This window comes from Sus scrofa, chromosome 3 (assembly GCF_000003025.6).
Source record: "Sus scrofa isolate TJ Tabasco breed Duroc chromosome 3, Sscrofa11.1, whole genome shotgun sequence".
NCBI lineage: Eukaryota > Metazoa > Chordata > Mammalia > Artiodactyla > Suidae > Sus > Sus scrofa.
This window is the reverse complement of record NC_010445.4, coordinates 72468049-72495715: the sequence shown is the minus strand read 5'-3', so window position 1 is coordinate 72495715 and position 27667 is coordinate 72468049. Positions and strand designations below refer to the sequence as shown.

General features: G+C 48.7%; 1 protein-coding gene across 19 annotated transcripts in view; it reads right to left on the bottom strand.

The window, feature by feature from the left end:
• The window catches only part of ASPRV1 (aspartic peptidase, retroviral-like 1), a 212607-nt gene that overhangs the window by 40849 nt on the left and 144091 nt on the right, over nt 1-27667 (bottom strand). For 14 of the 19 annotated variants that reach the window (XR_002342602.1, XR_002342605.1, XR_002342601.1 and 11 more), the window contains 2 exons: nt 14307-14433; nt 7246-7431 (listed from right to left, as the gene is read on the bottom strand). Coding sequence is in view for 1 of the 19 variants with exons in the window: in XM_021087405.1 (XP_020943064.1) it covers nt 1808-2587 (780 nt within the window). In the remaining 18 variants the exon portion in view is untranslated. The other 5 variants (XR_002342616.1, XR_002342607.1, XR_002342612.1 and 2 more) reach the window with 3 other exon arrangements.

Sequence of the window (27667 nt, the reverse complement as noted above, 5' to 3'; positions counted from 1 at the left end):
TGAAAACCAAATTTGGGAAGGGGGATAGAGACCCTGAGCTCCACGAGACAACCTCCTCCACTTCTCCTACCTCCAAGGTAAGGCCTCTGGCTGCGCCGCCCCTTCTCCAGTGCTCATGCTCCTGGGGGAAGGCTTCCTCCTGATCCAGCACCGCCCCTTGCCCCACGTGTCCTGGTGCTGATAGGCTAATTCCTGCTCAGATGCCAGGCTGCCCAGGGAAGGGGCTTTAGTAATCAAGGGGATTAGGGGCTCAGTGGTGCCTCAGTTCCTGGGAAAATCATAGCTGGAATCCAAGGGATGAGCAGCCACTCTCAGCTCAAACAGGTTCAAGGTCAAGTCCCTGGAGGCTTCTTAGAAGAAGGCTCATCTTTATCTCTGCCTCCCACTCAGGCTGTTTCTCTCTCCCTCAGAGATGCCCAGGTGGAAACTCCCAGGAGAGGCTCATTCTACATTCATGAAGGGAAAATATCCTTCCCATCTCTCATTAAGTTCTTAAATTCTGCACCCTCAGTCTCCCTTTGGACCAGGGTTTTTTCAGATTCCCAGCCCTGCTGAGTTCTAGAGAGAAAGGTAGGAACTTGGAAGCAAATATGAGGCGGCCCCGAAGAGAGATGAACCCCATTCCTGGATCTGGAACCTCCTCCCCATCCCATCCCACCTCTCTAGCTTCAGGATCCATTCCAAGACCTTCAGGAAAAAGCTTTCCTCTGGCCACCAAACCTCTCCCCTCTTCCCTACCCTCCAGAAGGCCCTTGGGCTGCCCCATGCAAGTTAACACCTAGCCCCCAACCTTGTTTTCTGCCTCCAAGCCCTGGCCCCGTATTTGCCAGGCAGATACTTTCTCATTCATTTACAATAACCATAAATTTCCAATCCCCAGTCAAGACCTCACCACCTTAGGGTCACTTTTGAATATCAGAGACAGTTTAGATACTAAACTCTTATAGTTTGTAATGATTACAGAATTATGATTAGATTATAAAAGACAAGAATTATGGAGGAATTAAGTCAAGATATTTGAAATTGAAGCTCTCTTAGAAAATCCAAGATACGTCATCACTGTATACGTATGTATCCCCTTCCATCTCCAAGGAAGGCCCTCCGTAAATATTTGAACCTTCCTTCTCTTCTCCATTTGCTTGCTGTTTTCCCCACCCTCTCACATCCATTCCATTCATCAGCCCCAATCAGCACATTACATGGTTTTTCCATGAGTCAGCCTTTATTGGGTTTTGAAGTAATGAATTATTGGCATAAGGCTCAATGGGTTTCAAAGCAAATGCCAGAATGAAACATACATCATGCAGGTGGGAAGACCCAACAGTGAAGAATCCCAGAGCAGCTGTGACCCTTACCACCAGGGCTGGGTCTTGCTTGTAAGGACCCTGCAGCCAGGACACAGCCCAGCTGAGACAAGTTACCTGGGCGTGAAGGTGATTGAGCCACATCTCAGGGGATATGAAGGGGTCCCCCAGTCCTCTCTCAAAGACAATCATTTCTAGGCTTCTTGGAACCTTCTTCTGGCCTTCGAGTCTTTGCCACCAACAGCAGCTTGACCACCATGAGGACCCTCCTCCCCTCCCAAGAAAGCCAGCCTGCTCTCCCTCACCTGTTCCTTTTCCAGTGGAAGCCTCCCCCATCAGGGGCAGATTAAAGCCCCTGCAGAGGGAGGAGGAGGAGAAGGAGGACAAGAGTTGGTTTTAGAGGGTGGGCCAAGCCCAGTGACCCCCTGATGGGTATGTGCCCCTCCCCTCCACCATGGTGGGTCTTCCAGCCACTGCTTAGGGTGTGGGGGAAAGGGGGCTTCTCAACAGGAAAGCTGCTGCCGCCCCTCCTCTGAGGAGGGCTCCTCCTCTATGAGCTCCAAGTCGAACTCATCTTCGAGGGACCCTCCAACAGGCAGAAGGCGGAACTTCTTCCCTTTTAGTGTGCATGTGCGATGCTCGAAGTCTAGGATGGCATTGTGGTCCTGGAGCACGTCAGTCCCAATGATGGCTTCTTCTGCACTTGCATTGGCCACTAGGAACGATGCCTTCAGCTTTAGCTTGCCCAGGGACACCACTGTATCCCAGACACCCAGGATCTTCATTTCAGCCCCGTTGGCTACTTTCACCACATTCTCAAAGGGCCTCAGGGTGTCCAAGTCCCCATCGGTGACCTCCTCCCACAAGCTTGGGTGGACCACAGAGACCTGGGCCCCAGAGTCCACCAGGAATCTCACAGGCACTTTGCCAATTTTCCCCTTGAGGTAGTAGCCCTTACCCATGCTGTTGGCAAAGACGATCTCCTTGGGCAGGTGGGTGGGGGTGGCCTCGGGACCCCCGAAGGTCTTCAGGAGGGTCTCTTTCACAGCCCTGTAGTTCCCCTGGTCTTCAGGACTGAGTCCACTGTAGACCTCTAGGGCTTCTCCCCTGAGGGACTCTTTCAGGAACCTCAGCTTGTTAACATGGTCCCAATGGTTGAGGTCGTTGATGACCTCAAAGCGGTACAGCCAGAGGTGTGGGGCCACATTGGCTCCATCAAAAGGCTTCGGGATGAAGGCATGCTCCCGGTGGCCCTCCCGGCTCCTGGCTCCACTCTCGGCCATCCCTCCGCTCTCCTCTGGAACTGCAGCAGTCACCCAAGCCAGGCAGAGAAAGCCACAGAGTAGTGTCGGCGTAATCACGCTGGAGATCAAGGTCTCTCTAAGCAGAGTGTTGCTTGGTGCCTACCGGGGGCAGGCAGGATAGACCAGACAAAGGTCGTCTGACTGACTGCTAGGTACAGAGGCAGGCAGCTGCTATGGCCTGCTCACTCTGCAGAGCCTTTTTGATGCCTAGCCCAAGCCCCCAGGGCTCCACATTCTCCTTTGTTCTGGAGGCTCCACCCCTACTCCTCCCACCCTCCTGCCAGCATCCTGTCCAACGAGCAGGATTAGTGCCTCACCCTTCTGCATCCATCCACGGGACTGGCACCAGCCAGCCCACGTTGCAAGAAAGGCCAGCCTTGGTCAGAGGGGGCCTACCCAGGTACCCTCCCCAGCCTATGTCCCAGAATAACAGAGAACAAGGACATTATGACATCCGGGTGTTTGTCATCACCTGGAGAAGGAAGAGGGAGGAAGAAACCCAAGGCCCATCAGCTTCTAGACTGGGGAAGCCCCTTTGCCCCCAACTTCAAGTGACACTTTGAGTGGCTAAATGGTTATATTTATTGTGCTTCTGCTCTATGTGAAGTGTAGGCTAGGCGTTTCTCATGCATTTTCAACCAAATATAGAATCCCACAAGACTCTCTAGAGAGGGCAATGGAGGAAGGTCCCAGAATCAAGAATACCCAGGGATAGTTGTTTAAAATGAGGGGACACACACACACATAAGCATTCTCCATGAATACAACTGCTATAGTAATTTTCCCTCATCGATCACACATAATTCAGAGCCAGCACTTTTGTGGCCTAGGCCTTGGCCCATGCACCCCCATTAAGGCTCTGAAGTGGGCCGGTGTGGATCTCGAACTCAGAGGAGTGAGGACTGGAATCGAATCAGATTCTCTAGCTCTGGGAAGGCCCCACCCTGGGAGGGCCCCACTGTCAGCTCTTCTCCCCTCACCTTCCAGGAACCTTCCAAGAGCCCCTTCCCCTGATATTGCAGCCCTCCCCTTCCCACAGCCTCAGCTGGTCATTTATGGAAAGAGCAGTCAGGCAATTCCACTCCTTTTTGTTCCAAGAGGGGAGAGTGTCTACCATGTTGGCAAAGCCAGTGGTGAGGGTCTGGAGGACTCTAGATGAAGGAGGCTGGCTGTGGGACCTTGTTGGGAGGGTAGGGGCACGCAGGGAACCCCTATGTGGGCAAACACCTGGGCATCCACGTGCCATGCATGCCCAGAGGCAGATCTAGGAGTCCCAAGGCTGAAGCCTCACTTGGGACTGCTGGGCGGAACCCACTTTTATGACCCCATTCAGATGTCACCCCTCCATGGAGCCCTCTGATTCTTGCTTGTGTGCCCACTTCCAGTTGAGTGAGCGTGGCAGTATGTTTGCTGCGCTAGTTCATTCATACGTCTGTCTCCTATGCCTGTATGACTGTCTCCAGGCCCTGTAGAAACTTACTCTGGGGTCAGCAGGTGCTCTCTGCTGGGCCCCAGGCCTGGCTGAGTGCTGTCACCAAACAGGAGAGACAAAGATGAGAGAAGAAAGAACCAGCAGCACACCTGTGGCTCTGGGCTGTTTTTCCTGGCCCAGAGCCTTTTTCTCACCAGCTCCCTGTCCCACTGAGCACCCAGTGCCTGGCTGAATCCCAGAGGACCCTGGCCCCAGTCCTGCCTCTGGGTGGTCCCAGGGTCCCTGACCATGCTGGAAGACCCTTAGTCCCTGCGGCTGTGTCAGCCCCTTCCACCTGACACTGTGAGCCAGCAGAGAGGCAGCTGGATCAACACCTCTCGTCACAGCTGCCTGGCTGAGGTGGGGCCACCACACCATTCCAGGAGCCCAGAGGAGGGGGAAGTGGAGTCACTTGGAAGGTGTCAAGAGCAGGTGGGTCTCTGAGAAGATTGCACAATGCAAACCCTGCACCTGGAGAAATGGCCCCACACCTGCAAGACCAGGAAGCCCCTTTTGCAAGCAGACTTCCGCGGAAGAACTCCCAGCCCTAGGATGGGCACTGGCCCGTGGCCCTGCGAACTGACCTAGTGGCTTTGTGGCCCCCTGGTGCTCATCACCTGAACACCTGGTCCCTTGGAAGTGGCAATGAATAAGTAGGCTGGCACGTGACCAATGAAAGTAAGAGGCAAATGACTTTCAGCTGGCAAACTAAGACTGCTGGATGCCCACCACGGTGGCTTTTCCAATCATCATGGTGGACACTGAGGCCGGATCTCCCCATTTCTCTGGACTAGAACTAGGAGATCCTTGGGACATGGGTCACGGTACTCACTTGATTGGGTTTGGTGTTCACATCCATCCCCTCAGTGAGTACCATGAACACCTGCAGGGCAGACCAGCCACTGTACTCCAGGACTCTAAAACATAAGGAGCTGGGGTGGCTAAATGGCTTGCCTCAGGCCCAAGCTGTCCAGTACATGTAAGGGCATTTTGCATATAAAAGCAGGAGGCAGAGAGGTGTATGACAAGGTCTGGGGCTTGTACTGTTGACAGGGTCAGTGGTCTAACCAACAGTGAGCAAGAGTTGATGGCTAAATATTTGAGAATTTTCTGAGCCAGTTGTTAAACCAACTAGTAGCTTGAAATTGGACTTGGTGGGAGTATTTACACCATGGAAATTGGTAAATTCTAAATCAAGACTTTTATTTTATGGAAAACCAACTTATCATCACGACCCTGCCTGAGGGCCTTGGAGTTTCTCTCTAGGGCAGGCAAAGCCCCATGGCCAGCGATGAACAAGTTTATAGCCATCTTCACTCCTGTTCAACCACTTGGACCGAGTTCCCCTCTCTAGTCCACCTTGCCCACACTCCACAACTCTGACACTTCTGGGTCCTCTGACTCAAGACAAGTGGCCCTCCACAGGGAGGTCCTCCAAACTGGCTGTCCACACAGTCCCACTAGGGTCCCCAAGACAGAAGCACACAGGGGTGTCTCATGGTTACTAGGAGACCTGGAAGGGGTTGAGTTTATGGATGGGTCTCTGGCAAGGATAGAGAAAATGGTGAAGCAAGTTCTCAAGTTGCCTTAACCCTTGGGAGATGCCCATCCCTGGAACACCCCAGAACCACTCAGGAACCTTGGAGTTGCTATGTTAATGGTGCACTGATGCACTAACCCAGTTCGGGCAAGTCAGGTGCCACTGCCTCCTCCCAGGACCTAGGAAATCGTGGTTAATTATTGACAAATATAGGTATTAGGGCGGGAACACCCTGATTATTACCCATTAGCATCTTCCAAGTGTGCTCTGAAGCAGGCATTCCGCACTTAACCCAATAGGGCAAATCAGGACAATAAACAGGAAGGACTCAGGGCATCCCCACCCTAGACACCCCCTCACTGAGATTTCAGTGCTATGAGCTCTGCTGAAAGTGGCACAAGCAATGACAGGGCCCATCAGGACCCCTGATAATTGAAGCCCTTGACTGGCAGTAGGGACACTCCCGGGAACCGCGTGACTCCTTCTCTTTACTGTTTCTGCTGCCTGACAACTTCCAGGGGCACAGTGGGGGCCTGGAGAGAAGGCTACACCTTCAAGTCCTGAGGGTGGCGGGCAGGGCCCAGTGGTGCAGGGTGGGCAGTGGGGGGACTTGGGAGGGGACTGCACATTCTGAGGAGGTCATTTTGAGCAAAGAGCCAAAAGACATCTTATGGACTTTGGGGTCCCAGTGAGGCCTGGAAGGACAGGAAAGGCACCACCAGCCCTTGCTGTGCATATGGGCTCTGCAGCTCCTCTCCAGGCTACCTCTGGAGAGCGCGCCACACTCCCAAGGTCAAGGTTACCCTGGCAGCTGGATGGGGATTCAAGGACTTTTCAAGGCAGCAAAAGAAGGTTGAGAGGAAGTACAATTTCTCTAACCAGGGTGGGCTTCATGGGCGTTCAACCTGTAAAGTCACATGGAGCTCTACATTCAGAAAGGCCAGAGCTTAGTTTGATGCTGCTATTGCTGTATTGAACTTCCCAATAATTTGGAACAAGGGGCCCCACATATTCATTTCCCACCCATCCCTGTAAATTATGTAGCTGGTTTTGTCTTCAACCAATCTGATGCGACTTCACACACACACACTCCTTACCACACATCACATACATATACATATATAGGCTGTCCACAACCCCACTCCCCACACACTGCACACATCCTGCACATGTAAAATCCACACTAAACATGCAGTCACATTATAGTTCTCCAATCAAAACGACTAAGAAACTGTAACAAGTATTTAGAATTCAGCTCCTACCATTCATTTCGCAGATTTCTTTGGATACACATTTACGTTGAGTATTAAAACCATATTTATTGGAGGCACCTGCTGTTTATTAGCCTCTGGGCACAATTACTGGCCCAGAAAACTAGGCATATCCCATCACCATGGCTTACAAGCTAATGAAAACAGGATGCAAATGTTTAACAGCCCGGTTTTAAAGAGTTTAACACCACCACGTATGTGCAGGCTGACCACTTGAAGCAGCCCAAATCATAGCCACTTGGCTCCGAAAGTGGGTCATCCGGCCTTCTGTCTCCCCCTGACCCCAACCCCTGCCACCCCACCATGCCGGGTCAAGGACACCATGCCTCCATTCTTCCCACCTCTGGGCACTCACCACCACCAGGAAGCTCCCCTCAGCCTGCCTCACTCCTCGCAGCTCCCACCCCAGGTTTTCCTGAGGCTCCTCCCAGGGTCAGTGTGAGTGTGGGGGTGGGAAGGTTGATGGCACAGCTCCTGGGAGCAGGGGCCCCAGCTGCTTCTGCTGTTCTGCTTCAGCGGGACGTAGCATCAGGTCTTCCAGCTAAAAAGAGGGGCAAAGAGGTGAATTCTGCACAAAAATCTAGTTAGGGATTCAGATCAGAGTCCACGGGAGTCAGGGTGGGCTCTGACCAAAGCAAGGCATGTGGGGAAACCCAAGGCACCGTCAGGTTCCCTGTTCCCAAACCACAAACCCTCAACTCCCAGCGCCGCTGTTACTGAGTGGGAACTGGCCAGCACTCGCATTAACTGTGGCCAAAGGCACCTGGGCAGGACTTCTTTTCCTTGGCTGGTCCCCCTTCTGGGTCCTAGGCACAGCTCAGGGACAGAGCACTCTGGCCTGCAGGGCCCTTCCCTAGTTCTCCACTGCTCCATAACTTCTTCCTCCTGTTTGGGTTGCCCTCCACACTCCTTTACCATCTGGTTTAGAAGCCTTCCACCCAGAAGCTGCCCAGCTCAGTCCACCAGCTGAACCCACTCTGTCAGCAGGCGTCAAGACGCTTGGTGGAAGCATCATTCTGGAGGGTCCCAGAGGTGTTTAGGGAACAGGGATCCCAGGCCCCAATGTCATTGTCAGCACTCCAGCCTGGGGTCAAGGTCAGGGCTAACCAACAGTTGGTCAGAACAAGTGGCTGACTAACTCACCTGAAGTTCAATATGTCAAAACCGGTTCTTTCCCTGTTTTAATCTTTCAATCAAATATGAAGATTACTTAAGGTGTCCTGAAGGCCTCCCCCACACCCCTCCTCACGGCCCAGCCCTCTAAATTGGGTTCCCGCCTTCCTCCCAATTCCTGATGACCCCCATCCTAGACCAAGCCTTCACCCCTTCCTGCTCTGGTTTCTGGGCCATGGAGGCCAGGGGTTCTGCCTGGCCACAGGGACTGGCTCTAAGGAGAGACCGCAGGCAGGCCACCTCCTGCTCTCCCACCTCCATGGTCCTGTCCACTTAACAGGTGGGGAGTGGGACCTGTAAGATAGTCCAAACAGCTCTGAAGACATTAACCCCCTTTGGACAAACACCCCTGAAATGTACGCAATGTTCAAGCAAATCGAAGCATACAGATTATATCCTCTAAATACAAGTGGGCTTCTAATGACATGAGGAAACTTGGCTTGAAGCTAGACACATAGAGAACTTCTGTCCAATACAATACCTCAAAGACAGCTTTGAACTGGTCCTGACATAGTTTTAATTGCTGCCAATGATAACTAGTATCTTCAGCAAGGCAAACATATAAAATAGCCTCAGCACAGGAACTGCTTCCATTGCCATCTCAGCTTTGCTTCTGACTTACAGAAGATCTGGGGGCAAAGGGCAACATCTTCCCTCTGGCATGCCAAAGTGGTCTCTCTACTCTACCATCTAGAAGAAGTGGGGGAAGGCAGGAAAGCGAAGGGGGAAAAGCCAGCAGAGTCCTGATAGAAATATCCAGACGATTAGTGGCTGCAGTAACAGACATTTATCAAGCATCTTCTAGGTGCCAAATACTGTGCTGGTGGCTGTAAATTAGTGTAAGGCACTCTGCATCTGCAGGGAGATGGAGATGGGCAATGCCAAATAAGTGGGTTGATTTAATTCCAGACATACTTCTTGAGGCCAACTCTGCTTCACGTTGACAGATGAGTCAGGCCTGAGCCCTACCTTCAGAGAGTTCTCAGGTGAGTGAGGGAGAAAGACTCAGACACTCATGCCCCAATTCCAGAGAGATGAGTGTGGGAGGTAGGCAAGATGGTGGTCCAAGGAGCATTGGACACCACCTCATCCCACCAGAGGTCAACCAGTAGCACTGAAGAAAAACAATAATTAAAGGAGTGTTAGAGAGGAGACCCGCATTAACACTGAAACCAGGGAATGAAGCATCCGCCAACCACAAACTCAGATTGATCACTGCTCGAAGCAGACATGAGGGCGGGGAGGATTGCGGGGGCGGGGAGGCCCTGGGACAGAGTCAGCTCATCTGGACACACCAGACAGGAAGGCAGTTAGTTTCTGTATAAAACAGTCCATTAAAAAATAAGTATATAGGAGTTCCCATCATGGCTCAGTGGTTAACGAATCTGACTAGGAATCATCAGGTTGCAGGTTCGATCCCTGGCCTTTTCTAAGTGGGTTGAGGATCCGGCGTTGCCATGAGCTGTGGTGCAGGTCGCAGACATGGCTCGGATCCCACGTTGCCGTGGCTGTGGTGTAGGCCGATGGCTACAGCTCCAATTGGACCCCTAGCCTGGGAATCTCCATATGCCACAGGAGCGGCCCTAGAAATGGCAAAAAAAGGAGTTCCCGTCGTGGCACAGTGGTTAACGAATCCGACTAGGAACCATGAGGTTGTGGGTTCAGTCCCTGGCCTTGCTCAGTGGGTTAAGGATCCGGCGTTGCCATGAGCTGTGGTGTAGGCTGCAGACGCGGCTCGGATCCCAAGTTGCTGTGGCTCTGGCGTAGGCTGGCAGCTACAGCTCCTATTCAACCTCTAGCCTGGGAACCTTCATATGCCGCGGGAGCGGCCCAAAGAAATAGCAAAAAGACAAAAAAAAAAAAAAAAAGAAAGAAAGAAAAGAAAAAGAAATGGCAAAAAAAGACCAAAAAATAAATAAATATATAAGCACAGAGAAAAGACTGAAAGGAAATACACCACAACAATGGCAATACTTATTTTTGGATGGTAGGCTCATGAAGGGGATAGGACTCATTCTGAGAATACATTCTCTAATAAGAAAAATATTATTTAAAAATAAAGCAACTTGTTCTTGCAAGTTCTGTAAGTTTAAAATTATTTCCAGGAGTTCCCGTCATGGTGCAGTGGTTAATGAATCCGACTAGGAACCATGAGGTTGTGGGTTCGGTCCCTGCCCTTGCTCAGTGGGTTAATGATCCGGTGTTGCCGTGAGCTGTGGTGTAGGTTGCAGACGCGGCTCGGATCCCAGGTTGCTGTGGCTCTGGCGTAGGCCGGCAGCTACAGCTCCAATTAGACCCCTAGCCTGGGAACCTCCATATGCCGCGGGAGCAGCCCAAGAAATAGCAAAAAAGACCAAAAAATAAAAAATAAAAAATAATAAAATAAAATTATTTCCAAATAGAAGTTCCCATTGTGGCTCAGTGGGTTAGGAACCCTACACAGTCTCTGTGAAGATGCAGATTCAATCCCTGGCCTTGCTCAGTGGGTTAAGGATCTGGTGTTCCTATGGCTGTGGTATAGGCCGGCAGCTGTAGCTCTGATTCAACCCCTAGCCTGGGAACTTCCATATGCTGCGGGTGGGAAGCCCCCCCCAAAAAAAGCAAAAATGTTCCATAGTAAAGAGTAAGATAATGAGTAAACAAAATCTCTGTGCCAAGACCCTCCCCAGTCTGGCCTGTGCAGTTCTAGGCCCACTGCCTGGCAATCTGCATGTCATCTAGTCTTGGGCACTGGAACCTCTGATCACCCAGGACAGGCAAGCTTGGTGTTCCTGCTGGGCATCCTTTGCCAGGCCCCAGCACAGAGATTCTCAGCTGCAGCACCACCCTGCACACACGGCCCCAGGCTCCAGGCTCAGCACACAACCCTGCTCCCACCACCCCTAAACTCATGGCAGTGACACCAGCCTTGCTCCCTCCTGCCCAGGCTCCAGGCTCAGCACACAACCTTGCTTCCACCACCCCCAAACTCATGGCAGTGACACCAGCCTTGCTCCCTCCTGCCTAGGCTCCCTCCCAGCCCTCTGCAGCCCCATCCTGTACTCCTTTTCTTCGTGGGCTCCACTCCCTCATTTGAGTCAGCAATGCACCAGGCTCTCACATCCTAAAAAATAATCCCTCCCATGGTCCATCATCCCCCTTGGTCAATAATTCCTTCCTTCCCAGTCAGTTTCTAGAAGAGCTGGTCCACACCTGCAGGACCACGGCATGCAGATGTCCCACTGTGGGGCATGTGCAGCTTAAGTCCACCCAATCCTTCTCTCACCAAAACAGTGAGCTGGGAGGGGGCTGATCTTGCTGTAGGAAGGGGTGTCCCATTCTAATTCTCACAAAGGCATCATACGGTCTAGAGCAGCCCTGCTTCACTCTGCCCCACTATGCCTGCTCCACTCACTGTCCTGTCTTCTTTTTTTTCTTTATAGGATGGCACCCATGGCCTATAGAAGTTCTCAGGCTAGGGATCAAATCAGAGCTACAGCTGCCAGCCTACACCACAGCTGCAGCAACTCTGGATCCAAGCCATATATGTGGTCTACACTGCACCTTAAGGCAATGCTGGATCCTTAACCCACTGAGTGAGGCCAGAGATTGAATCCACATCCTCATGGATACTAGTTGGATTCGTTTCCACTGAATCACAATAGGAACTCCCACTCCCCCCTGTCTTCTGTCTCCTCTACCCTGAGCTGTCCTCTTGCCAAGGGCCTCTGTGGCCTCCCGATGGCCACATCCCAGGGACCCTTCAGGGAACTGGATTTTCCGAAGTTTTTAAATCTTGTGCCTCAAAGACCACTGCTCTCAGCCCTTCTTCCTGAGGCTCCCTCTACAGCCCTCCCTCTCTCATTCTATACTCTCCCCAGCATGTCCCTGGCCTAAACTCTCTCCTCTGCCTCGTCCACCCACAAGTGCCACTTTCAACACTAAATGTACTATCTTCTCCTGATCTGTTCCACCTCACGTATTCTTTATCTGGGCAAAAGGCACCACCACAGAGCCAGTTTCCTGAGTCAGCAATGCCAGAGTCATCTTCTCCTCCCACTCCTCTCACTGCCCATCTGACTGGTCAACTGATGGGCTGCCATGTCTGCTGGCTTCTCTGAGTCTCTCCCTCCCGCTCTCCTTTGCACCCTCACGGTCCTACTTCAGGCCCAACCACTGCAATAGTCATCCCACAGGTCTCTCTGCCTGCTGTCCCCTCCCTGTTAATCCACTCTCCTAGGGCTGCTAGAGTCCTGAGATGGAAGTCTACTCATGTCCTTCTGTCCAAAATTCCTCTGTGGCTCCCCAGGCCAGAACAAAACCCAGAATCTCAGCATGGCACGCGAGGCCCTTCCCTTGTTCATGCTCCACCTACACCAAACGACTTGTAGTTCCCAAAACATGAGGGGCTTTCTTGTTCCTCTTCACAAGCCGCTCACTTGGCCAGGCAAGCCTTCCTCTCACCTCTGTTCTCTTGGCGAACCCCAACCCTTCCCTCAGAAGTCAGCTATAGTATTGCCACCTCTTGGAAGTCTTCCTTGATTTCCCTGACAGACCTAGGGGCCTCTAAGGACACATCACAGGGACCGCAATCCTCATGTCACCAGCAAGCTCCTGGAGGCCAGGACCAGACCTATTCCAAGTTGGAACACCAATACAATCTAGGCATGAAAGTCTGGTCTTTCTGGGTCTTTGCTCGTGTCATTCCCTTGGCTCATCCATCCTCTAGACATGGTCACCTTCACCCTTTTCCCAGGAAGTGCTGCCTGCTCTTCCTCAGCAATGGCCTCTCCTCTGTGACTTTGAACATTGGGCCTGGCAGCGCTGTCTTTATCTGGTAGACCAGTGGCATTCAAACTTTTCCTTACTGTGATAATAGTAGGAAAGACATTCTTCTTCATACTCTAGCACCTATAAGTTCTGATATATAAAATATATATACACACATAAGTATATGTGTATATATATAAAGCAAAACGCATTTACTACATGATACACTCTGATACTCTGATATTTTCTATTTTACTCCACATTTTTTTTTTTTAGTCTTTTTTTGTCTTTCTAGGGCCAAACCCATGACATATGGAAGTTCCCAGGCTAGGGGTCCAATCGGAGCTGTAGTTGCCGGCCTATGCCCCAGCCACAGGAACGTGAGATCCAAGCTAAGTCTGCAACCTACACCAAAGCTCACAGCAACACCAGATCCTTAACCCACTAAGCAAGGCCAGGGATTGAAGCCATGTCCTCATGGATGCTAATCAAGTTAGTAAACTGCTGGGCCACGATGGGAACTCCTCTTTTTCTTTTCTTAACACTGGTAATGACACACTAAATTAAGCTCCCAAACCACAAACGTCCCCACCCACCATTTGAAACCTCTGCTGTGGCCAGTAGAGATCACTAAAGGTTTCCAGCAGGGGAGCAACATGACTAGAAGCATGGGTTAGGTCAAAGCTTCTCAAATGTTTGAAGGAAAAGGACTAATTTTGTACATTTCTAATCTGTCATGTACTTTACTTTTTAAAATCACAATAAGAATTAATGAATAGAAAAGAAAATAACAAGGGCATAACAAAATAATGCAAGCCCCAATTTGCTAGTATGAGCTTCTGCAGACACTGCAGAGTGGTGGCAGAAGCACACTGGGAGGTGGCCCCCAGAGTGAGGCCAGAGGTGTAAGGGGGCCTTGCCATGCCTTTTGATGCCCTCGAGGCCTTGACATGTGCCACACCTGCACCACCAACCTCTGTCCTGGAGCAGTTCCAGTTTGCACAGGCTGAGGGGCTCTGCTAAGGAGAAGGGTGCTGCTGGGCAGGCTCCTGCCTTGTCAACGGAGCAACTCTGCCTTCACTCCACACCCCGACTCAGCCACTAAGCGGTTATGGGCTGTAGACAAAGGACTTAACCTCTCCCAGGCTCCCAGTTTCCTCTTAGGATCATCCAGGGAGATTAATAAAACAATTCATCCTGCAGGGTGGAGCCCAGAACTGGAATCCTACTGGCACTCACAGTTAGGATTCCGTTGTTCTGGTCTCCTGTCTTTCTGAGTCAGCCTCATCCCCAAAGGTCCCTTCTTTGCCCTTACTGAGCACTGTAGGCAAACTGCCCCAGCTCCTTGCTTCCTCTCTGCCCCGCACTCTCCGAAGATGGCAAACATCCTCCACAGCTGAGGAAATAGGGAGCCCCAGGTTCTGTCCACTCCTATTCCTTCCTCGGGGACTCTCTGCCCACCCAGACTAATCCCTCCACCTGAGTCTCACTCACCCGCTCTTCTCTCTACATCAATAGGAGCATCTTTCCACCAATAATTCTCTCCTTCTTCTGGGAATCCTTCCAAAGAGTCAGGTCCTGTGCCCTGCGGTGTGCTGGTAAATGTTAGACAACAGGCCGTCTGGAGAAAAAAAATGTATGCATATATACATAAATATGAGTTTATTATAAACTGACATAAACGATGTTTAGCAATTTACAAATAATAACAAAATATACAATGTTCTTTATTGTCAATTGCATATAGCAAATCAAGTCTTAGAGAATGCTTTCGTTGGGGGTTCCCATTGTGGCTCAGTAGTAACAACCCGACTAGTTTCCATGAGGACGCAGGTTCAATCCCTGGTCTCCTTGTTTAGTGGGTTAAGGATCCAGCGTTGCTGTGAGCTGTGCTATAGGTCGCTGATGCGGCCTGGAACCTTCATTGCTATGGCTATGCTGTGGCTGGCAGCTGCACTCTGATTCGACCCCTAGCCTGGGAACTTCCATATGCTGTGAGTGCAGCCCTGAAAAAAAAAAAAAAAAAGTTTTCATTGATTTTTACCAACCCACTGACTTCAAAACCAACCTATAATTATAACTGACAAATGAGTGTAGTTCCGACATGAATGGTCATTGATATTTCCATTTGTGCCAACATAAGAAAAAAGTAAAACAGGAGTTCCCGTCGTGGCGCAGTGGTTAACCAATCTAACTAGGAACCATGAGATTGTGGGTTCGATCCCCGGCCTCATTCAGTGGGTTGGGGATCCGGCGTTGCTGTGAGCTGTGGTGTAGGTCACAGACGTGGCTCGGATCCCGCATTGCTGTGGCTCTGGCTTAGGCCAGTGGCTACAGCTCCAATTGGACCCTTAGCCTGGGAACCTCCATGTGCCATGGGTTCAGCCCTAGAAAAGACAAAAAAGAGACCAAAAAATAAATAAATAAATAACTTAAAAATTTTTTTAAAAAAAGAAAAAAGTAAAACAATAAAGATACGTATTGGAATTTCACTCATTTGCTTATGGTATAAGCAACTTTCTTACTGAATCAGATAATAGTTTTTGAATATTGGAAAAACATTTGTTCAATTCTTCTGTGCCATTCAAAACGTAATGGCTACAGGCACAACATAAATTTAATGTGTATCATTAAGATTTCCTCCATTAAGTCTCATAAGTCTAGACAGTCAACAAAACAATAAATCAAACCCTGATGTGTGGTGTTTGTCAATATCCATGGTGTAAATATACCCACCATGGCTGATTTCAAGTTACCAAAGTGATGTCACTGAATGCAGAGGTGGAAAGAAAAGCACAGTAACCTTATATAGCACTTCCACAGGTGTAATAGATGTTAAGAATCTTAAGAGCATAAACAGCAAAACATTTTAAAGTTCTCAAAGTGATGAGTTTTGAGTATTTATCTGTTTTTAATATGACATCTAATTCTAATTTTACATATTTTAATTTTTAAATAATAGCTAGGTTTAACTACTGTCTCACAAAATTTCTGAAAATTTAACAATCAGTTCTTAGAAGCTAGTCTGATTTGAGCACACCTGAATCTGACAAGGCCCCTCCCTACATTCACCCCCAGCTCTGTCTTGAATGGGACCTTCAAAAAGTTCTCCAAGCCTAATGTCCCCTTTCAATGTATCCTTTGCAGGTCCTACATTATGAGAAAAACTGAACTCATTTTCTTACTCTCAAACCTGCTCCTCTCCATGGCTACCATCTTGGTAAAGTGCTTCACCATCTACCCAGGAACCCAAGCCAGAAACCACAGCATCACCATCCCGCAACCCTCACATCTCCTCTGGCACAGTTCACTGCCATCTAAACCCCTTTCAAGTCTGTCTTGGCTCTCTCTTCCCTGGCCTCTTCTGGGTCACAGCCCCATCACCTCCTTCCTGGACCCCTCCCCCCATGGCCTGGTGCTGCCCACCTTCCTCAGGGCAACAAAACACTCATTATGTCCTGCCCTGTTCTGTACTGGATAAAGTCAGGCTTTCCAGAGACCAGTAGGCATTGTCCCTCGCCCCATCTCTCCAGATCCATCTCCAGCATGTCCTGTACACAACCACTGACCCAGCTACAGAACTAGTTGCAGTTCCCCTAAGCCTGTGGTGCCGCTAAGGCAGTCCACCCTCCCAGACTTCCGTGCCTCACACATGTCATCCCCCTGTCTCTGAAATGCCCTTCTCCCTCAGATTCCTGTTTCACAAAATCTTAGTCATTTCTTTTGACTCACCTCAAATATTATCTCTGTAATGAGCACCCCCACTCCATTTGTTTGCTCACTCAGTCCTTCACTACTAATATTTCTTAAGTGCTATGTGACAGATTCTGTGCTAGGTGCTGGGGATGCAGAAATGAGCCGGACTCTCAAAAAAGCTCTCGTCTTATAGGGGAAACAGAACTGGGGCAATCAGCTCCCTTGTAGGCAGAGCTCTGCAGAGGGTGCTGGGGAAGAGCAGAAGAGGAAACACCCTTGCTAAGCCTCTCGAGGACTACAGCCTTGATCTGAGCTTTGACGGATGGGTAGGAGTTAGCCAGGTGAGGAATGGGGGAGACTGCTCTAGGAAGAAGGAGGCAGGTTCAAAGGCCCTGAGGTATGAGATTCCAGGATGCATTGTGAGCTATAAGTGATTCAGTTCAGCTAGCGCTCAGGATCAAGAGAAGCCCACAGGGGAAGGCAAGGCCAGATCCAGAGGAATTTTAGTTAGCACATGGAGAAAGCTTGATAGTGATGCCAACAGGGAGGAAGGCCATGGGAGTAATGAAAGTCTTCCCCAGCCAGAATTACAAGACTTTCAGAAGGATCAATATGAGAAATATAATGAAGAGATACAGAGTATGGGGTTAAGTGACGGAATCGGCAGTGCACTTAAGAAATGCTGAAGGCCATGTTCAATGGCAGTGCTGAGGAGAGGAGCGGATGGACTGGGAGAGCGGGTGTAGTAGAATCGGTGGTACCTGGTGACCTGAAAGGGAAGACTGAGGGGGCAGCCTCATTTCTGGTCTGGGTGACTTGAAGGATGGTGATGGTACTCGTGAAAGACCCCAAAGGAATGGCTTTATTGGATGACTATGAATTCATCCTGGGACTTGCTGGGTTTGAGGTACATATGATTAGGGCCAAATGGAAAAGTCCCCTTGTCAGTTAAATATTGGAATCTGGATTTCAGGAAAAAGTCCTGATTGAAAAATGGAATTTGGAGTCATCTTCAAGTCTATATTTGAGAAACATCTCTCTATGGAGGGAGAGAGATGGCTGAGAAGAGAAGAGGATCACATCCCAGGCCTGGGGACACCAGCATCAAAGGGAGGGGCAGCCATGGGCCAGGAGACAAAGACACAGTGAAAGAGAGAAGAGGCAGAGAACAGATAGGAGCCCAGAAAACAAGAGGGGATGGTTCAGGGAGAAGAGAGTACTTAGCATAGGCCAGGGTGGGAAAGATAGAGACGCAGCTGAGGATTTTAGTGACTTAGGGCCCTGGTGATAATGAGTGAAGGAAGGCCAGCTGGCAAGGACAAGTGCAGGGCAACAGAGAGAAGAGGAAAGTTGGGAAGAGGGGATGCTGGCTCCTGAGACTGAGGGGTCTGAGAGAGACAAACAAGAGAGAGGTCCACAGCCTGGCTGGAAGGCCTAGCTATGGGTGGGTGAGGAGCTAGCTGCCTCTCACAAAGTGTGCAGGAAGGACCAGGTGGAACCACAGCAGCAAAACACACAGATGGTGAGCCTGGAAGGTAGTGTATCAATTCAGATTCCCTGGGAAGCAGGTGCCAAATGGAGTTAGGAGTGAAGAGATTCAGTGGGGAGTAATCCCTGGGGGAGAGACAGAGACAGAGACAGAGAGACAGAGAGGGCAGAGCAGGCAGAGAGCAGGCAAAACGACACTCAGGCCAGAAGTGGCAGGGCCTTCACAGCCCTGCGGAGCTCAGCGCTGGTGCTTCCCCCAACCCCTTAGTCCCCTCCAATGATGGCCACAGCGGGGACTCCCCATCAGGTGCCCTCTGATTTCCTAGAGATGCAGCATTGCAGTTGCTGGCTGGGAGTGTGGTGGAGAGGTTATGGGGTGGGGGGCGGTGGGAAAGCTTTGCACCAGTTCTAGCAGAAAAGGAGACAACTGGGCTGCTTGCAGTGCGTTTGTGATGAAGCCTGGAGTTTGTAGTCACTCCAGGGGAGATGAGGGCAGTGGGAGTTTGGTCTTAACTGGGGCTAGGCTGTCCTAGCCCAGTCAGGGGTAGGAAAGGACAGAGGGGCAGGGGCTTGGCAGGTTCAGGGAAGAGGGTGTCTGGTGTGCAGGAGAAGGTCTGGGTCTTTAGGAGCGGGAGGTGAAGCTGGGCTGGGGCAGGGGTCTGGGGAACTCTATGAGGCTGAGGACGGGGGTGATGGAAGCTGTGAATGAAAACTCTGTAAAGAAGTCTGGAATCAGAGAGTGGGGATTCTAGAATTGTTTTAGAGCAGAGGTTCAATGGTTCTAGGTAATGACAATGTTGGGTGGTCAAAGAGGGCACAGAGCCATAAGGCCAGGCTGTTCCCAGGATACAGGGTTGTGGGTTGATGGCATGTCTGCAGTCCTATCACATCCCCTGTCAGCCAGAGGCCCTGCAACCCCCAGAGCTCCTGGAGCAGGGCTTATCCTCAGGTACAGAGCAGACCCTGGGCACATGCCTGGCAGCTCCTGCCATACCTTCTAGGACAGTTCCAGGCTAAGACTTGACCCTCGGGCAGGAGGACAGAGGGTCTACCCCAGCTCAAGGCCACAGAAAGCTGACAAGCTCCAGTCCCTGAAGGGCAAAGCTCCTCCAGAGGAGACACTAGGGTCTGGAGAGGAAGGATAAAGAGGGCATTTAGCAGAGGGCCTGACTACCTCCCTGCACTCAGGGAAGGCCTTCCAGAGCCTAATACTTGAAGGAGAGCTGAGAAAAGAAAGGGGTGTCATAGGTGAAGTGAGGGGATCAAGAAGAGGCTCACAACCCCTATAGCCTGGGAACCTCCATATGCCACAGGCGCGGCCGTAAAAAGCCAAAAAAAAAAAGGAAGAAGAAGAAGAGGCTCACAGAGAGGCCCCACTTGCCCAGTAAGAGCCCAACCTGCAAATTCACCTTTCCTTCCTTGTCACACTGCCTTCCCTTGGGTTTTTGGAGGGTCCTGGTTCCCTTCACAGCCTTTGCCCATGCTGTTCCTCTCCCTGGAAAGCTCCCCTACCTGCCTCCTCCTCCATCCTTTAGGGGATTGCTAAGTTTGGAAAACACCCAGAAATGCTTGAGGAAAATACTCCAGAGCAGATGCATCTGAATTTGCCACACGCTTCACTCAGAGGGCAGATAAGTCTGTGGTTTTCTCCCCATGGTGCCATGTCATCATTGGTAAAATGTGGTCCTTGCTGAAGGATAAAGGTGAAAGGAGCAAAGTGTGAAGAAGATGTGAACCCAAAGGCCCCTCACTATATGAGGCACAAAGTAGGTGCCCCAAATTATCTGCTAAATGACTGGCCAGATGAATGGAAAGACCCAACCAAAGAGGCATATTTAACAGCCACAGTCAATGAATCTGCCTTTAACTGGGCTAAACCAGGGTCAACTTCTAGATGACCTCGAGGCCATGGCATACGTTAGGGACTGGGCACCTCAGAGCATAAGATGTTATACCTGTCCTTGCTAAAAAAATACAGGAAGTTGCTAAATGGGTCAAAAGAACAACCAGCACACTTGTTGTTCTGTTCTCTCCCCCTCCTCCTGCTGTTGCCTCATGGAAGGTCAAAACAAGCAAGATAAAATCTGCCCAACTCATAACTCCAAAGAGATAGGAGTTAGAAATGTGACCTACCCTCAGCACTGCTCCACATGGCCCCCATCTTCCATTGTGTGTCCTGGGGAGGCCCAACCTAGGACAGTGACCCCTGAAGCCAGCCCCAGCCTGTGCCAAGGTCCCCAGTTTCCTATTTTTTTTTCCTTGTATTTTTAGGGCCGCACTCACAGCATATGGAAGTTCCCAGGCTAGGGGTTGAATCAGAGTGGTAGCTGCCAGCCTACGCCACAGCCATTGCAACGATATTGGATCTGAGCCACACCTACGACGTACACCACAGCTCACGGCAACGCCAGATGCTTAACCAGCTGAGCAAAGCCAGGGATCAAACCCGTGTCCTCATAGATACTAGTGGGGTTCGTTTCTACTGAGCCACAATGGGAACCTGCCCCCCGCCTCACCATCTCCATTTTTACACTTTACCCTGATCTCTCGTGAGATGCAAACCTGGTTTCATTTTTGGAGTGGGCCCAGGTGTTTTCCTCTACTCTGACAAAAAGTCAGGTGTAAGGCAGGGAGGGGTGGAAACCCATCTTCTCCAAGCCCTGTTCTTGGCCCACTGGCTTCTCAGAGGAGCTACGGTGGTGCCTTCCTTTGGAAGCCAGGCTCAGCCCCACAGCACCTCGCTCCCTCCAATCTGGTCTTGGTGAGACAGCGATGTGGATGGGCAGCCTTCACCCCTACCCTGACCCCAGGAGGCCTGACCCCAGCCAGGAGTCACTCCAGAGCCCTTGGGGCCACAGGATCCAGAGGGACTGATTCTCTCCTAGAAAGGAGAGAACAGAAGCAAGATACATCCTTCGATATAAAACACATCCTTTCTGAGACCTAACACAGGGCCTTTACACAGAGGTGCTTATAGAACATTAGTTGTTGAATGCTCTCCAGAATTATGTGAGTGAAAGAATGAATGACACTGACACTGAGTCAGAAGCCTTCAAAACCTGTATATTTCTGGGTTAGGAAAGCTCTTTACCAGCCTCCTTTCTCTCTCCCAGAGACCCCACCTCACCCTCCCAGTGGACAACCATGCCAGACCCCCTTCTCCCTCAGGCTCAGAGCATCTCAGTCAATATGAAAGCATGATACCTCCTTTCCACACAAGCGCCTCTTCACCACATTTCACTCCCCCTCTGCTCTGTCTCTGTCATTGTGCCCCATGCAAAGCATATACAGACAGCCCTCTCCCACAAAAACCTAAGTGACATTGAGGATAGAAAGTGCTAGAATACAATACACACAAACACAATGAAGAAGAACAAACTGGGCAAAAAAAAAAAAAATTCAATTTCACTGAGGGTGTGTGTGTGTGTGTGTGTGTGTGTGTGTGTGTGTGTGTGTGTGTTGTTTTGTTTTTGCTTTTTAGGGCCACACATGTGGCATATGGAAATTCCCAGGCTAGGGGTCAAATCGGAGCTGCAGCTGCCAGCCACAGCCACAGCCATAGCCACACTGGATCCAAGCCACAATAATGCAGGATACTTAACCCACCGAGCAAGGCCAGGCATGGAACCTGCATCCTCCTGGACACTGTGTCGGGTTCTTAACCCGCTGAGCCATGATGGGAATGCCAGAAGTTGGTTTTGTTTTGTTTTGTTTTAATTATGGGATTTCCCAGTGTCTCAAAAGAAAATTACAACCCTCAGACAAACATATATAAGCAAACAACATAAAGACACTGGCAACAAGCCCACTGTGGGTGGGAAATCACCAACAAGGGGAACTCTGCTCCCCTCTAAGAGTTCTGTAATTGTTCCAGAGGTGCTGTTCCTGCTCCTCCAACCACAGTGTACATTGTGTATGATGATGTTGAAAGAGCACAGAGCTCAAAAGCAGGAACCTCGAGTTCCAAACCCATGATGGCCCCTAAGTAGCTATGTGACTTTGGCTGAGCTCCGTATCTCTGAGCTGTCCACCTTCACTCGTAAAATGATGGCTGGCCTTCAGAATTCTATTGTACTCACCGTGCAGCTCAGTATCACCTAGGAAGGGCTTAATAACTACAAATGGAAAGACATAGCCCAACATGATTTTTTAGTCAAACCTGACTTAAGATTTGGATAAATATGGTACCATTTCCATATTGAACAAGTTCATCAGGAAAGTTGGATAGAATGCATCTTTGGAGGATCATAATGAGGTCTTAGGAGATTTTCTCTTTTTCAAAAAACAGTTTTGAGTCAATGAGGTAAAGGGGAAAGAGGTAGAAATGAGGAGAAGTAACACTGTGGGAGCAGTGGAGGGACCCGTGTGACATAGTCACTAAGGGGAGGGGCTTGCTGTGTCACTATACCATTCCAAGCTACCGTGTCTGTAGGTCGTGAGCCCCAGATATGGGTCCTTGCCCTTGGGGGTACACGATGACAATGGCATGTTCTGCCCATTGGCTGGATGCAAACCCAGACATGGACCCCACCTCAGCCCAAAGAAGCAGCAAGTAAGGTTCCTCAAACCATCTTTGCATGAACACAAGGAGAGAAAGGAGTATAGCCCTCTGCAGGATGGATGCAGGCTGGGCCCTGGGCCTTCTGCCCAGGCAGAGACCTCAGAACTCAGAGAGTCACCCCTACAGAACTGTCATCCCCAGGAGTGCCTAAGCTCCTCCCAATACTCTCCCCATCTGTTCAGAAGTCGTGGGGATGTGAGAATCTGGGAGTCTCCCCAGGGAGGGTTTTCCCAGACTGGTTCTAGGGAGAGTCACACACACACACATCCCAAAACATTGGCCTTCAGGTCCCTCTGCCCCGGAGGGGACACAACCCAGTGGACTAGAAGGCTCAGCATCAGGGTCAGGCCAGCTCTGCCCCTCACTCACTGTGTGGCCATCCCCAGAACCAGTCTGGGAAAACCCTCCCTGAGGAAATTCCCAGATTCTCATATCCCCCTGACTTCTGAACAGATGGGGAGAGAAGACATTGGAAGATACGTCCTCTTGTCCAAATGCTGTCACATACCTGCAGTGTGGTTTCTGGCAAGTCACCCATTGTCTCTGAGACTGTTTTCTTAGCTGTGTGGGGTAGTGGGGGGTGGCTTTCATAAACCCTGGAGCAGCCTTGGGCACGCATCATCCCAGAGTCTGTAACTCAGGAAGGCGAGGTTTTCTCTTATTTCAGTATTCTGGCCTTTTTCAGCCATGATCATATAACCTGATCAGGACCCCTTTAGCGGCATGGCTGACTGACTGTTGCTGAGGCCTGCTATTGGTCTAATCAGTCAGTGAGGGGCAGAGCCAGCCTGGCCCTGATGCTGAGCTAAGCAGCTACCTGGCCTCTGTTTCTTCTCTTATGAAACAAAAAGGGGGACCAACCCAACTAGCATTAGTGCAAATTAAATAAGTTACCCAGAGCACTGGCCAACCTAGAGCTAGCTCAATTTACGGTGATGATTACACAGAGATATGAACCCCTCCTTTCTATCACTTAGTCCAGAATTCCCATTTGGCTCTGTATTGCTGTGGCTGTGACAAAGGCCAGCAGCTGCAGCTCCAATTCGACCCATAGCCTGGGAACTTTCATTTGCCACAGGTGCGGCCCTAAAAAGCTAAAAAAAGAAAAAGAAAAAGAAAGAAAAGAAAAAACTAGTGCTCAGTAAATGGACTGGATTTGCTCAAATTCACATAAGTAGTAAGAGAAGTGGGATGAAACCCCAATCAACCTGACTCTATTTACAACCTACAACTGCCCACCCTATACTGCTCTTTGTACACAGCTAGCCTCCTGGTCGCCAGTTGAGCCCACTCTCAGAGAGCACACCTCATTATCTCCCAGGTCTCTGCCGGGAGAAACAAGGCCTGCAAGCAGCACATGGGCAGGCCCACCCCTGCCAGGGGCACCCAACCTGGGTGACTTTGCAGGATGCAGGATGGCTTTCTACACACTCACCTGTCATTGGTAATATGTGAGGTTGGATGGAAGCTACAGGCTTATACATGGACAAAAACCCCTACAGATGATTAGGAAACCAAAACCAAGAAGTAAAACTGGCCCCCAAGTATGAAAAAAAATCTTTAAACCCACCAACAATTAAGAAATGCCTGCCAACCTAAAGATTATCACACTAAGTGAAATAAGTCAGAAAGAGAAAGACAAATGCCATACGATATCACTTAAATGTGGAACCTAAAATATAGCACAAATGAACTTATATACGAAACAGAAACAGACTCACAGACAAGGAGAACAGACTTGTGGTTGCCCAGGATGAGGGGTGTGGGGGAGAATGGGGTGGGAGTTTGGGATTAGTAGATGTAAACCATTAAATATAGAATAGATAAACAACAAGGTCCTATTGCACAGGGAACTATATTCAATATCCTGTAGTAAATCATAATGGAAAAGAATATGAAAAAGAATAATACTGTATAACTGAATCACATGGCTATATAGTAGAAATTAATACAACATTGTAAATTAACTATACTTCAATGAAGTAAATTAAAAGGGAGAAAAAAAGAAATGCCTGCTAAATTTACAGTACTGTTTTTATTGTTATGTCTATTAAGTTGGCAAAGTCTTTTTCCTCCTATACTACTGGTGGGAATATAAATTGACACAACTTTTACACACACGCACATATACACACACCCTAAAAGCCTTAAAAGTATTAACTTTCTAAATACAATATGGTATCTTGAATTTTCCATAGAATGGAAAAAAAAACACATTAGTAACAAAACTGATGAAAGCCAAATAAAGTCTGGAGTTTAGTTAGTAGTACCATGCCAATGTTAACTGATTAGTTTTGATGAATATCCTCTGGCTGGGTAAGACATTAATATTAGAGGAAACTGGGTGAAGGGTATACGGGAACTCATTATAGTATCTTTGCAATTTTTCCAAAAATCTAAAATTACTTCAAAATGAAAGCTTTACTTGTGTGTTTATTTATTTACTTACATGTTTATTTACTTTTGGCTGCACACACAACATGCAGAAGTTCCTAGGCCAGGGATCAAAACTGCACCACACCAGTGACAAGAGGGGATCCTTAACCACTAGGCCACTTGGCAACTTCAAAAGCTTTATTTTTTTAAATGTTCATATTCTTTTACCCAGACTTTCATTTCTAAGATTTAATCTCAAAATTTATCAGAGATGAGGATGGGCATTTACGTACAAGGATATTGCACCACTTGTGATAACCACAGAAATGCGGAAATGAATTACATATCCAAGAATAGCACGTTTGATTTTTTTTTTTCTTTTTTGGCCAGTTCATGGCATATGGAGTTCTTGGGCCAGGGATCAAATCTGAGCCACAGTTGCCACCTAAGCCGCAGCTACAGCAACACCAGATCTTTAACTCACTGTACTGCACTGGGGATTGAACCTGCATCCCAGCACTCCCAAGATGCTGCTGATCCCACTGCACCAGAGCAGGAACCCCAAGCATGTTGATTAAATAAGTTATAGTGCATCCAACGATGACAGAATGTGGTCAGAAAGAATCATGTTACTATAATATTTATTAACATGGAAAATGCTTACAATAGAAGGTAAAATGGAATAATTAGGACACAAAACTATATATACTTTAAGCACAATACAATTTTTTAAATAATGTACATAAGTAAGACAAGAAGGAAATACACCATATAGTAAAGGTAGTTATTAATGGGTCGTATAATTAGAGTGTTGTTATGTCTATCGGGTTAGCAAAGTCTTTGTCCTCCTAAACTACTGGTGGGAATATAAAATTGATACAACTCTTCCACACACACACACACACACACACACACACACACACACACACACCCCAAAAGCCTTAAAAGTATTCACTTTCTAAATATAATATGGTATCTTGAATTTCTTAATACACTTATTATTTTCTTCTTAATACACTCATATATGTTATAAATTTTCTACAATAAACATGTTATGTTTACAATTAGAAAAAAGGGTATCAAAAATACCCAACCCCTGGCAGTTCCTCAAAAATTTAAACACAGGATTACCATATGATCCAGCAATTTCACTGTGAAGTATATACTCAAGAGAACTGAAAACATATGTCTGCAAAGAGAAAAAAACTTGTACATAAATGTTCATAGCAATACTATTTTTTATAGCTAAAAAATGGAAACAATCCACATGTCCTTTGGGACAAATGAAATATATATCATCCAACAGAATATTATTCATCAATAAAAAGGAATGAAGTACTGACATGTGCTATATAACATGGATGAACAATGAAAGCATTTTGTTAAGTGAAAGACACCAGGCACAAAATTGCACTGATTGTATAATTCTATTCACGTGAAATGTCCCGGATAAGTAAATCCATAGAGACAGAAAGTAGATTAGTGGATTCCAGCTGCTGGGGCATTGGGAGTGATTGCTAATGGGTTGGGGTGATGACAATGTTTTGGAATTAGATAGTGATGATAATTGGATTACCTTATGAATACACTAAAAATCACTGAATTATACACTTTAAAGGATAATGTTTGTGGTTTGTGGATAATATTGTATCTCAAAAAAAAGAAAAGAAAGAAAAAAAAATTCCCCTACCCAAATGCCACATTTCACTGCTTGCCACCATTTCCTTTCAAAATTTTATTTTCCTTCCTTTTAAAGATGCTCAGGTTGGTAGAGTCCAGCTACCCTCCCAAAGCCAGGCCTTTAACCAGCAGAGCAGACAGCCATCTGTTTATGGGGTGAATGGAATCCTAAGAAGATGACTGATGGGAAATCACTCCCCATCAGTTCCTTTTTTCCCACCAGTTAGTTCTTCCCTCCTCCCTTCTTCCCTCCCTCCCTCAGGCACTAGAGCCATACTGCCCAAGGGACCCCATAATGAAGAGCTAATCCTTAGAGTTACCCTTTACAGTTGACACTCTATTAAATCTCCCCTATAAAATACAAGTTTCTGGGATTTTAATGTACCACCTGTGTGGGGATTAACTGATCAGAGCCTCCTGACACACAGCTGGTTGAAAGGGAAAACGACCCAGGAGAGAACTTCCCCAAGGGTAAAGGGAAGAAAAGTTCGCAGCAAGCAATACCCTCTGGGATGGACAAGTCTTGGGGGGACATGAGGGAGGGAGGACAAGGGCACCAAGGCAAATATGCTAACTTCCAGTCCTGAAAAGGTAGGTCTGCTTCTCTACCTAGTCAGGCCTAAGGCTGCTTACTGTGAACCCTCAGGCCTGGAGGCCTTCTGGACATCCTGACTGGATGATATCTGCCTAGAACACTGGGAGCAGAAAAGGGGAGAGAAGGGAGCAGAAAGGGCTGGCAAAGCCTACACTGGGTCCCTCCCCCAAACCCTTTCCTCCCACAGCCCCATGGAGGAGAGGAATCAGCACCTAAGAACACTCAGCAATCTCAGTACCCGTGTTTTCAGTTTGTTTCAGTTGAGTTCCTAGTTCTGTTGGAAACCTAGGGTCTCCAGGTAGCCTTCCTAAGAACATATCTCCTGCAGGCCAGAGCCAAGAGTAAAGCAAAAAAAAGACTCAGTTTCAAAAAAGTGTAAATAGGAAGAAGCAAATGAAAATTCGAAAACTAGCCTGAGGTTCTTTTCTGCAGGGTGTAGAGAACTTTGTACAGAGCAGG